This window comes from Macaca nemestrina, chromosome 4 (genome assembly GCF_043159975.1).
Source record: "Macaca nemestrina isolate mMacNem1 chromosome 4, mMacNem.hap1, whole genome shotgun sequence".
In the NCBI taxonomy this organism is placed as follows: domain Eukaryota; kingdom Metazoa; phylum Chordata; class Mammalia; order Primates; family Cercopithecidae; genus Macaca; species Macaca nemestrina.
In genome coordinates this window covers 103271445-103284817 of record NC_092128.1, presented here as the reverse complement: position 1 = coordinate 103284817, position 13373 = coordinate 103271445, and the positions used below count along the sequence as shown (strand labels likewise).

The 13373-nt window shown below is 35.0% G+C and overlaps 1 protein-coding gene across 12 annotated transcripts in view; it reads left to right on the top strand.

Moving 5' to 3' along the window:
• The window catches only part of LOC105475836 (probable C-mannosyltransferase DPY19L2), a 126047-nt gene that overhangs the window by 79899 nt on the left and 32775 nt on the right, over positions 1-13373 (top strand). For all 12 annotated transcript variants that reach the window (XR_011622282.1, XM_071095012.1, XM_071095013.1 and 9 more), the window contains 4 exons: positions 3349-3429; positions 5829-5930; positions 7694-7765; positions 9726-9772. Coding sequence is in view for 11 of the 12 variants with exons in the window: in XM_071095012.1 (XP_070951113.1) it covers positions 3349-3429; positions 5829-5930; positions 7694-7765; positions 9726-9772 (302 nt within the window). In the remaining variant the exon portion in view is untranslated. The remainder of the gene's footprint in view (positions 1-3348; positions 3430-5828; positions 5931-7693; positions 7766-9725; positions 9773-13373) is intronic.

Sequence of the window (13373 nt, the reverse complement as noted above, 5' to 3'; positions counted from 1 at the left end):
GCAGTGGCGCAATCTCGGCTCACTGCAAGCTGGCTCAGCCTCCCGAGTAGCTGGGACTACAGGCGCCCGCCCCTGCGCCTGGCTAATTTTTTTTTTTCTATTTTTAGTAGAGACGGGGTTTCACCATGGTCTCGATCTCCTGACCTTGTGATCCGCCCACCTCGGCCTCCCAAAGTGCTGGGATTACAGGCGTGAGCCACCACGCCCGGCCAGCTTTGTTCTTTTTGCTTAGGATTGTCTTGGCTATATGAGCTCTTTTTTGATAGCGCGGAATCAACCCAAATTGCCCATGAATGACAGATTGGCTAAAGAAAATGTGGTACATATACACCATGGAATATTATGCAGTCATAAGAAGAAATGAGATCATGTCCTTGGCAGGGACATGGATGGAGCTGGAAGCCATTATCCTCAGCAAACTAATGCAGGAAAAGAAAACCAAACACTGCATGTTCTCACTTATAAGTGGGAGCTGAACAGTGAGAACACATGGACACAGGGAGGGGAACAACACACACTGGGGCTTGTCAGGGGAGGGTAGTGGGAGGGAGAGCATCAGGAAAAAATAGCTAATGCATGCTGGGCTTAATACCTAGGTAATGGGTTGATAGGTGCAGCAAACCACCATGGCACATGTTTAGCTATGTAACAAACATGCACATCCTGCACATGTACCCCTGAAATTAAAACTTAAAAAGTTCTGAAAACAAAAAGGAAATGAAAGAAGGAATCCTAGAATATAGGGAAGAAATATAAAACAGCAAAATAGATACACAGAGGGGTAGATATAATAGACTATTCTTCTCATGAGTATTTCCTTTCGTGTACTTTTTTCACTTTATTTTGTTATTCTTTATTTAGATTTTTAAGTCAAGGATTTAATTCATTTATTTTCACTCTTTCATTTTTATGGATAAAGCTTTTGAGGCCATGAATTTGCTCCTTATCCTTGCTTTAAATGTCTTCCTTAGTTTCCATATGGAAATGGTATTTGCCTGCCATGCTGCTGCCATCATTCTATTTTTCACCTTTCTGAATGTTTTTGTTTGTCTTCCCTGTGTCTTTGCTTTGTGAGATAATGTGAAAACCTTTGTTGTAAGTTTTAGTGTATTTGACTATATTTGCTTTGTTTCTGTATATGATTCTTTTTTAAACTTTTTGTATTTAGGAAAGTTACTATTTCCTCAATTATTGCATATTTGAAACTTTTTTATAACTTCTATACTTGAATGACAGATTGGCTAACTATAAAATCCTTGGTTCTCACTTTTTAAAGTTTCTTAAAAATGCGTCTACAGCACTGCTTTGGTTTGTAAGTTTCGTTTAACAAGTCTGATGCTAGCCAAATTGTTCTGTCCCTTATAAATTATGTGACTTTTGTGCCTGGAGGTTCTGAGGAATTTTTCTTCATTTTTCATAGTTCTACTGAAAGATGTCTTGAGTTAGTTTACCATACCAGATTAATTTTTTCCAGTACCCCTGGATCCTTTCTAAATCCCGATTCATGTCTTCTTTTATTTCTGGAAAGTTTTCTTGGATTATAATTTAAACACTAGTTTTGATTCATTGCTGTGAGTTGTTTGTTTTTTTTTTCAGGCACTTCAGTTGTAAGTATGTGCCTTTCTTCCATTTCTGCCACTTTGTCTGATACTTCTCACTTCTTTCTCTGGTATCATTTTCATTCTTCATTGTTTTAGTGCCTTTACTTCAATTCCTTCATTAACTTATTTGAATTTCTTTTCTTTTAATCATCTTGTGATTTCGTTTTTATTTTTGATCATGTTCTTCTTTTCTTCCATTCCCTTTCTATGTCTAATAAACTCTTTCTTTCTTTCTGATTTTTTCCCCATTTCTGTTCTTGGTTTTTGAATTTCTTGTTTAAATTGCTTTTTTAATATTTCTGAATGCTCGTTTGAGGATATTTAATTCAACTTTTAATTCTGCATAATTTTCTTCTGCTTTGTGAGATTTTATCTTTCAGTGGTGTGGATTTCATTAGCTGAAATATTTGACTTTCATGTTTGTTATCTTCTTAAAGAAGCTCTGGATATTTATATAGGCATTTTTTCATCTAATAATTATTTTGTGTTTTCTAGTCCAAGTGCAAACCTCTTCTGAAAATGTAGCATAGTGTGATGTTTTTCAACGAATAACTTTTTTTTTTTGTGCGTGATGGCAGTAGTGATGGATAGTCTTTTGGTTTGGGTTCTCATTTTTCCTGCTGGATACTTTTTCCCTCTTGCACTCCCCTTTTTATTCTCCTTTCTTTCCAGAAATGATGGCTTTCTGACATCGGTGTTTTTGTCCCTACTCACTCTTAGGCCCTGCTCTGTACTCCCATTTACCAATTTCCCAGGGCTCTTTTTACACATAGGGTGGACTTTTCTCTTTCTTGGGTTATTTTAGTTCCAATTTTGACCCCTGTCTTTCCTTTTCTTCTTTATCCTTTTGTGGGTCTCCCCTCATTCCCTGCAAAGGCTTAGGTCAGGGACTTGAGGTATAACTCTATATATTCGTTGCTTCCTTTTCGATTCATAGGTAATTTGAAGTTTGTGCTGTTACCTTTTTTCCATATATGTGGTTGTACTGTTCTACTTGGTTGATATATGCAAAGATTTGAATTTAGGCTGCTGTAACTTTCCCCAGGCTAACCAGAAGTGCACAATTGTTCCCTTTTTAATCAAGGCTAGTCAAAAAATAAACAACAACAACAACAAAATAGAAGCCTCATGGCCAGTTCTAGTTCATATCCTTCTCTCTTAAAGGAAAGCTTAAGTTTTCACATTTCACACTGTTATTTCTTGAAGATGGGCTCATATATTTCCACAGGAGTGGTAGAAGAACTTTTAAGGTAGTGTTTTGAAAAATGGATTTTCAGCTGAGAAATAATATTTGGAAACAAACACATAAACACCCCCTTTTCTTAACAGAAATCAAAAAGAAGTAAGCTTTTAAAACTTCCTTTAGATTAGGATATGTATAAGCAGCCACTTTTCCGACGCACACGGGGTTTTCTCTTTGTTCAAATCCCCCTCCCTCTGTCTCTGTATGGGGAGCTGTTTTCTTCTTCCTTCTTTCTTTCTTGCCTATTAACCTTTTCACTCCTTAAGACAAAAAAAAAAAAAAATTTAGGATATGTAGAATTCTAGTGTTGCTATATATTTCATACCAGTGTCATCAGTTTTAATTCTTTGCTTTTAAACAAGATTTTCTAAAGGAAATTTTTTTTAACCTCACCATTTATATCTCACATAATTAAAATTTTTCTATGTCATTTATAGATATAATTGAATACTTTAACTGGGTGATTTGTAGTTTTAAATACTGGACTTCTCTTTTATTTTCTAGCTAATTCAAGGTAGTGCCTGGTGGTGTGGAACAATCATTTTGAAATTTCTGACATCTAAAATCTTAGGTGTTTCAGACCACGTAAGTACTTTTTAGTTAAAACATAAAAGTTCTTATAAATATGTAGCTGAATGAAAACTTTGAAGCCATCTATTCTTATCTCTTCATTTTACAGAGATTAAGTGTCTTCTTTAAGGTCTCTAGACGAGTTATTGGCAGAGTCAATAAGTCAATAGCTGCAAGTCAAAAGTTCAGTGATCTTTGCAACCCACTAAAAAGAAAGAATATTCATCAATGCTGACTTGGCCTTTTAGGAAAAAAAACACTAATAGTTTGTTAAGTAGTTATTTGTTTATATTTCAGTTAAAATAGAAATAATTAGTTGTTTACATCGTAAGTTATCCATTTATGATGTTATTGCAGATGTTAACATATGGGAGGCTGTCCTCAGCTTTGAAAATACAGAACTCTTACAATCTCAGTGTTGTTTTATGTATTTATAACTATGGACTAAAATCAATTTATGATTTGATGTTTTAAGGCCTTTCTTGTTATATAAAAAGAGAATGTTAAAAATTTTTGATCTTTTCATTTTCTAGGAAATACATGCAGAACATTTCTCTCTCATGTGGTATTTTGTTTGTTAATGTCTTAAAGAGTAGCCCTTTTCAAGGCCTAAGTCCCTGCTTAACTAACTGGTTTAGGTAATAGAAAACAATGTATGAATCTACTTTTTATTTCTAGCATTTTCTGTTTAGAAATAAGCATACATGAGTATATCATACAATAATCAATTTTGAAATTTACTTCATTTAATGCTATCCAATTAGGGCCCTGTTTGATGCTGAAATTATGTAGTTTGACAAGGGGTTATAGTATTACTTCTCTAAAAGGTCAAATGCTATCTCTATATAACATGCAACATGTTTATATTACATAAAATTTCTAAATGTAAGCATTTGCCATTTATTGCTAGCTTTGCATGGTGGTTTATTAGTTTATTTGTTGCTGCTGTTCTCTGGTATGTCTGATATATTTCCCCATTCTCCTTTCCTTTTTATTGTTTTTAACTTTATTATATATGTCTTATGATAAACTTTATTTAGACCTTCTAAGTTACTTATTTATCTGTTAAGTTTGTTCATGATTATGTTTCTTGCCTTACTTCACACTTACTTCACATTGACCCCCAGCTCTTTACAAATCTTTTTTTTTTTGAAACACAGTCTCACTCTGTCACCCAGGCTGGAGTGCAGTGGCCAATCTCGGGTCACTGCAACCTCCACCTCCCAGGTTCAAGCAATTCTTGTGCCTCAGCTTCCTGAATAGCTGAGATTATAGGCACGTGCCACCATGCCCGGCTAATTTTTGTATTATTGGTAGAGATGGGGTTCCAGCATGTTGGCCAGCCTGATCTCAAACTCCTGACCTCAAGTGATCCGCCTGCCTTGGCCTCCCAAAGTGCTGGGATTACAGGTGTGAACCACCATCCCTGCCCTACAAATTAAAAACAAACAAAAAAAATACAAACATGCTTCCTTGGTAGTCCTGAGTGACTTCCTTTATGTGACAGTTATGAGGAAGACCTGAAATTATAGTGGTTTGGTTAAATTACTGTTAGTCAGCAGGCCTACTCTAAATTAGAAAAATGAAGTGCAACTCTAAATTATCCTTGAGTACTGGTAGATTAGGAAAAATAATTGAATGAAAACCACTCATAATCATCAAACTTGTTATAAAATAATTCCTATCCCTATAAAATAATTTGAATTAAGAGTTTGCTTGCCAAATATTTTCCTTTTTCTGGCCTTCTGAGGATGCTGTGGAAAAATAATTGTCTCACCAAGAGCAGGTTGTAAATAATCAGTGGAAAAATAGAAGTTCTGCATTGGGTTTGGTTGTTGGTATCTATTTTTAGCCTTAGAGATCAAATAGCTAAGTCAAAGATCAAAGTGGTATGTATACTTGTGGTAATTCTTATGAGGATCAGGTCTCATATTCAATGGTTTAAATATATGTCTGTGAAACATCAAGAAGTACCAAATATTGTAATCAGTCTGTGAGGCTTTGTGAAAATGACAGTGCACAGAAAGCTTATGACCTACAATGTATGTTGAAAGAGGTTAAGTAAAATACTTTTTCATCGTAAATTGTCTTCTTATAAAGGGTAATTAACTCCATGGTGGTTTCTTCTCAGCAGATATTGATTTTAACTCACTCTTTATCATCTCTTTATTTTTTTCTGACTTCTTTCTACTTTTCATTTTTCATGATATTTCTCTTTATTTTCAGTTAGCTTGAGAAGTCAGCACATCGTATATTTGGTTCACTGTAGTTTTTTGTTTTCTTAGAGGGATGTCTAAATATATTAGATTTATCTGGTCTATAAGTTTTGTTATTCTTACATCAATAAAGTATTACTGGCTATAGGCTATACTCATTTGTATAATTTTAATTCATTTTACTTTATTTTCTCCCAGATTCACCTGAGTGATCTTATAGCAGCCAGAATCTTAAGGTATACAGATTTTGATACTTTAATATACACCTGTGCTCCTGAATTTGACTTCATGGAAAAAGCGGTATGAATGTTTCTTTTCTCCTTCTCTACTAATAGGAGTTTTTGCTCTAGTTTTTTTTTTTTTTATCTGAAACTCAAAATTTTTACTCAGAAAGTCAACTTATTTTATATTTTTTTACTGTAACTTTGCTAATCCACCTTCCTCACTTGTATTTTTGTCTGTAAAATAAAAAAAAGATAGCCTTTATCTTATAGAGTTATTGATGATGGTTAAATGAGATAATCTGAGAGAGTGTTTAACATACAATATGACCCATAATAATTACTATTATTACAAATCAATTTTAATAATCTAGGCCAATAAGAAATATGGGACCATTCAGGAAAAAGTCTCAATTCTTGTTTCTGTTTTTAAGAAATTCAGTTTTATTACAGTTAACACCCCAAATATTATAACATTTTTAACAAAGTGTTACCAAGAAAGGTATGCTACTGATGAGTTTTAATGAACATATAAAAATTCATTTTAAGTATATGCAAAGTATTATTCTTTTTAAAAAGTTCATGCCATAAAGCTTTAGAATATAGGCTGGACGTGGTGGTTCATCCCTATAATCCCAGCACTTTGGGAGGCCGAGGCGGTGGATCACTTGAGGTCAGGAGTTTGAGACCAGCCTGGCCAATATGGTGGTAACCCCATCTCTACTAGAAATATGAAAATTAGCCAGGCATGTTGGTGCATGCCTGTAGTCCCAGCCTGAGTAGGAGGCTGAGACAGGAGAATTGCTTGAACCCTGGAGGCAGAGATTGCAGTGAGCTGAGATCGTGCCAATGCACTCTAGCCTGGGCAACAGAGTGAGACTTTGTATCAAAAAAAGAAAAGAAAAGAAAAAAAATTGGCCTCTTTGTAGAATCATGGAACACAAGATCAGGAAGGGCTCCTAGAGGCCATGCCATATAGTTCTTTCATTTGCAGATAAAGAAAAACTTAAAAGATTTGCTTAAAGCACACACAAGCTAAGATCAGGACATGGATTCTAATCGATTCTAGAACTCTCAATCCAGGGCTCTTTCCTCTATATGTAGCTTAATTGTTTTCAAAGAATGTAACAAAGTTGCTACTGAATTGATTATTCCTTGTGTAATCATTATGAATTATGATTTAGTGGTATATAATAAAATTTTACATTCTTCTCTTATCCATCCAATCAGTCATCCATTCATTCAGAAACTACTATTGACCACTAGTTATCCATGAGGCAGTTTGCTATAGCACGACAAAGAGGAAAAGGAACTGGTTTCTTGCTTTTAAGAAATGTATAATTTAGTTACGTGGTAAATTACTCCTTATCACAATAACAGGTCATCAGAATTAGTTAGCCAATGTTATTTCTGTATTTATTCATAGTTTTAGTAATTAACTTTGGTTAGCTTTCTTTCTTGTTAGCTCTAGTTTCACTAATGAAAATAATGGAGCTATGTAGTACGGAAAATTACAATGTAGGACCCAGGGATTGGTAAACACACATTTTAAAACTTAGTATTATGTAAATTAAAAAAGAAAAGAAAAAATAGATATAGCAATTCTATTTTTATTAAAATAGTACATTTTTCATTAAATTTTTGGAATACTTTTTATAACTATTTTTATAATTTTATTTTATTAATGCATGGAAGAGGATAAATATATATTCTGCTGGTGACAAAGAAATTTTACCTTTTACTTTTAAGAAATGTTATCATGGCACTTAGTTTGACTTAGATGTTTACTAATTTAATGTAAAATTCGTAAGTAACTATTTTGAATAATTTGGTATATTTCAGACTCCGCTGAGATACACAAAGACATTATTGCTTCCAGTTGTTATGGTGATTACATGTTTTATCTTTAAAAAGGTATTTTTAAACCAATTATTATTTGTTTTTGGCATCAATATAAGGACTATAATAATGCAAATTGCTCAGAATTCCACGTTATTTTTAGGATGAATTCTTTCTCTCAAAGTTTGTTTTTTATTTAGATATTTCATTATTGATCTTTTTATAAAAAGCCATGATAAAAGGTATTCTTATTTTTTCTTTCAAAAGATACATACCAGTCACCAGCTGTGTATCAAGGACTACATTAATATTGTAGGTACACCTGGACAAATAAAATGTGGCCACTCCTGTCTTGGAACTTACAGTCCTGGATTACTGGGGGTGGGGGTGCAGACATGAAGCAAATAATCATACAAATGTCTAAAGAATTAAAATTTTTATAGGTACTATGAAAGAAAAGTCCAGTGACAACAACATTAATGTCTTTCAAATACAAAGCACGGTGAAGTCTTGATCTATTTTGAGTGGGCCTGCGTAGAAGAAATTTGTATAGCTAATTAAAAAATATTTTTCTATATGTTCACTGTTTCCATGACAGAAGAAAATAATATCTCAATAAAAGAAATAATCTTTAAAATACCAGTGGCAGGTTTTCTTGGTCTGGGTAGAGTTTATCTAAAAGCATGGTTAAAGACAGTGGGGTTTTATTTATTTATTTATTTATTTATTTAGCAGTCTTGAGCCATCTTTATTTATATTATTTACAAGCTATCTTGTCTTAAGCCAGTATGTATTTATTTTATACTTTTAAGCAGATAACAATAATGCAATTTCCCTACCACCATACCAGTTGTATTCTTGTTGAAAGGAGTTTTCTGTATTTAAAGTCAAATTGCATATCTTCCCTATGTAGTTTTAGTTGCCACACTTCTCACTCCTTTATTTACACATAGATGTGAATAATTTAAGAGTGAGAAAGGTATCTCCCTCAACATCTCTGTTGTTCTACCCTTGATCCAGTTCCCTGGGGACCATGTGGAAAGTCAGGATAAAGGAAACAAGGAGGAATGAGTAAAATGTGAGCAGGTTTACTGCCCTGCATCCTTTCGGCCCATGCTGGCTTAGAATGAAGATTTTCTCTACTGACCTGTTTCTTTTCCATCAAGGCAAAATGTCAAGTTATTCTTACAAGGCTCCACTTAGAGAGGCCAATGCACGAATTAACTATTCAGCAGAGAGTCAGCCAATGTGAGAGAAACTGATAGCTAGATCCGCAACTGCTATATTTAAAAAAATTAAGATCCAAGACTTATAAATACATTACTAGTCTCCAAACACACCACATCCTGAACTATGCATGTGCACTAGCAGGGGCATGTGCGTATACACACACATACACACATCCCTGCAGCCACCCAAGTTTCATACACACACACGCACACGCACACGCACACGTACACATACATCCCTGCAGCTGCCCAAGTTTCATACACACACATACACGCACAAACATCCCTGCAGCTAGCCAAGTTTCATATACACATACACAAATGTGCACACAAACACTCATCCTTGCAGCAAGCCAAGTTTCATACACACATACACACGTACACACACACACACACGCACACTAATCCCTGTAGCTGGCCAAGTTTCATACACACACACACACACACACACACACACACACATACACACATACTCTGTCTCTCTCTCTCTCATCGCTGCAGCCAGCCAAGTTTCACTCCTTCCTTTCTGCTTTCTTATAAACTCCTCAGTCTTTATTTGTCCTATTGTGGCTTATTTTTCACCCCAAGGATACTTCTGATGGTCATTTAGTTTTCAATCATGTGAAGTCACTTCTCGGAAGGAGAAAAGGAAGGTGTGTGTAGTATGACCATCCCATTCCTGAGGACTCCCTTAAACATCAAAAAATACTTCTTTCCTTGGCGGAGTGTTTACATTAATGAATCAGAGCATTTTAAATATTGCAGTATTCCTTAGAAAAGTTTCATTGATTTGATTCGATTCACAGACTATTCGTGATATTTCGTGTGTTTTAGCTACAAACACTTATCTAAGGTAAATATATCATCATTGTTTTTAAAATATACTGTATTCAGTTATTAAATAACTTACTGTAACATTAATTTTTCAAATGAATATGCATTAAAATTTAGCATTATGATTAAGAAAGGAGATATGAATCAAACGTAAATGTTTTCTTTAAAATATTATTCTTATGGATTTCTTTTTTTTTTTTTTTGAGACGAGTCTCACTCTGTGGCCCAGGCTGGAGTGCAGTGGCGCGATTTCGGCTCACTGCAAGCTCCGCCTCCCGGGTTCACGCCATTCTCCTGCCTCAGCCTCCTGAGTAGCTGGGACTACAGGCACCCGCCACCACGCCTGGCTAATTTTTTTTTTTTGTATTTTAGTAGAGACGGGGTTTCACCGTGTTAACCAGGATGATCTGGATCTCCTGACTGTCTCGGCCTCCCAAAGTGCTGGGATTACAGGCGTGAGCCACCGTGCCCAGCCTCTTACAGATTTCTTATATGTATTTGGACTTGTTTTGGAGATATTTATATTTGTGAACTAACTCAAAGTTTAAATTGATAAATTATAATATATCATTAGAATTTAAAGTCAGTAAGCTAAAGATTTATTTTTGGAATTCCTCTCTCGCTCTGTCTCTCCCTCCCTCCCTCCCTTCCTGCCTGCCTTCCTTCTCTCTGTCTTGCCTTGCCTTTTCTTTCCCTTTCCCTTTCCTTTCCTTTCTTCTTTTCTTTCTTTTGACAGAGTCTTGCTCTATCACCCAAGCTTGAGTGCAGTGGCATGATCTCTGCTCACTGCAGCCTGGACATCCTGGGCTCAAGCGATCATCTCATCTCAGCTCTGCCAAGCAGCTGGGACTACAGGTGTGCATCACCATGCCCAGCTAATTTTTGTATTTTTTTGTAAAGGGGGGTTTCACCATATTGGTCAGGCTTTTCTTTCTTTTTTAACTTTCAGAGGGGGTATAATTGTGTTCCCGAATATTTATGAATTTTCTTCTAAACTTATTGTTAAAACTATTTATTGTAGAACATTTTTGGATGGTTTTAGTAATGTCACTAGCATAAGCAGATGCCAGCAAAATGTATTGTATCAGTCACACGTAAGTAAATTGCTACAGGACTCAAGAAGTAAATTGTGAAGAAAATTTCCTTCTGAGGGAAATATCTCAAATGACATGTTTTTTAATGTTCAACTTTTATTTTAGATACAGGGGGCACATGTACAGGCTTGTTACATGGGTATATTGTACCCAGGTAGTGAACATAGTAGTAGTTTTCAAGTTACATTTTATATTTGTAAGTAGAATATTTGATTTTATTTTGTGACTTCTACTTTATAGAATCGTTTTAGATTTATAGAAAAATTGTGAAGACAGTAGAAAGAATTTCCCTGAACCCCATCCTCCATGCTTGTATTTTTAATAAACCAGCTGTGTATGGTTGTCAGAAGAGCTAATTAAGCTGTTAGGTGCATCTGTTGAAATTGTTTCCAAAATAAAGGGGATAATAGACCCATTCTATATTGTTCTGGACAGATGGAGCCCAGGGAAATGTGTCTTGGCATTCTAAAAAAGAATGAATGGCAAACCCTGGACACTATTCCCATAAGGAGTGCATGAAGGGACTTGGGATATTTAATTGGATAATAGAAGATTGAAGGGTATGTGGCAACTGTCTTCATATATTGCAGAGGGTGTAATGTGGAAGCATCAGACTCACAGGGGCCAGTGGATGGAAGATAATTACTCAGAATATGGAAGTCTTATGTACTGATTACATATTTGAAAGTGACAGGCCTGTTGTGTATGGGCAGAGGGTTCTGGGTTAAATTGCAAAAATAATAATAGCAGGGGCTAGTAGTAATACATTCTGAAAAACCAGTGTATCAAAAAGAGAGGGAATACTCCCTTCTCTTAGATCTGCTCCTCCAGGTGCTGACTGTAAGTAGCTTTGTATGTTTTATTTTAGAAAACACATATAGGAACACAGTATTTTTAAAAAATAGAATTGTAGTATTCTTATCTGCAGCTTGTTACTTGTATTTAATAGTGTGTCTTGGGCCTCTGCCTTGATCTTCATTATACTTTATAATGGTCTTAGGATTTTATTGTTGACCATCATGTGTGACTGCCATGTGGTTAGCCTTTCCCATATCAATGAAAGTTTAGAATATATATAACTTTTGTCATAAAAACCAATGTTTTGAGGATTGGTTCCTGTATCTTGGTACACTTATTCTATGTATTTCTATAGTATAAAATATTTGAATTTGGACTGCTGATTATGAGGCTTGCATATGTTAGAATTTGATAAATACTGAGAAATAATAATGAGGAGAGTGTCCATTTCCCTGCACCTCCACCAACATTGTTATCAAGCTTCTAATTTTTTCTGATAGGAAAAAAAAGTTCATTTTATTGTATAAATTCTTTGTCAGTGAAGTTTTGCAGCTTTTCATGTGTTTGTTTACTATGTTTCTTTTTGACCTTTAGAAGTTGTTTTGTGGGTTGTTTTTTTTTTTTCAGTCTTGCTGCTGTGTATGCAGTGGCACGATCTCGGCTCACTGCAACCTCCGCCTCCTGGATTCAAGCGATTCTCTTGCCCCAGCCTCTGGAGTAGCTGGGATAACAGGCGCCCATCACCACACCCAGCTAATTTTCGTAGTTTTAGTGGAGACAAGGTTTTTCCATGTTGGCCAGGCTGGTCTCAAACTCCTGACCTCAGGTGATCCGCCCACCTTGGCCTCCCAAAGTGCTGGGATTGCAGGCATGAGCCCCTACGCCCACCTAGCCATGCGTTATGTTTTTGCTTTGTCCATGGACAGTAACCTTTTGTCTCTTATGTGCATTACATAGTATCTTTTAAGATGTCAACTTATAGTTCATTTATGGTCTCTGCTTTATAGAACTTCTAAATTTCTGTATAATCACAGTGACAAATTTTTTTCTGGGTTCATATGTTGCTTAGAAACTCTTCCCTACATCAAAAACATTAAAATATGTTTTCAGATTTTCTTTTATAATTTTCTATTACATATAGGTGATTAATTACTCTTGCATTAATTCTGTGGTATAGTGACACAGAGGAGTTTACCTTTTCCCCCTCAAACGAGGTATTGTTCCAACACAGTATTGCATAAATCTTTTTTCCAGTCATTTGAAATGTCAGTTTTTTATCACTTACCAATTCTCATTATACTTGAGTCTGTTTTAGATTGTCTCTTATATTGATCTGTTAGTTTATAGGAAAGCTGTATTACTTTCTTTTTTTTTTTTGCATCACATTTGTATCTAGCCACATCACCAAACTTTCTTTCCAGTTCTAATAGTTTTTCTACTGATGCTCTGAATTTCCTAGGCAGGTTATCATTTAATCCACAAATAATATTAACTTTCTAATATTTATATTTCTCTATTTCCTTGTCTTACATATTAGCTAGAACTTTTAGAACAACTTTGAATTGCAGTGATAATGGGCTTGTCCTTACTTTGTTTCTGACTCTAAAGTGAAGAATGCTTTTAGTGTCTCACTGTTTCATTTGCTGTTAGTATATAATAGGGAGCCTTCATTTCATTAAGAAAGTTTCCTTTGGGTTTATATAAGCCAGGATAATTTAAAAAATTAAA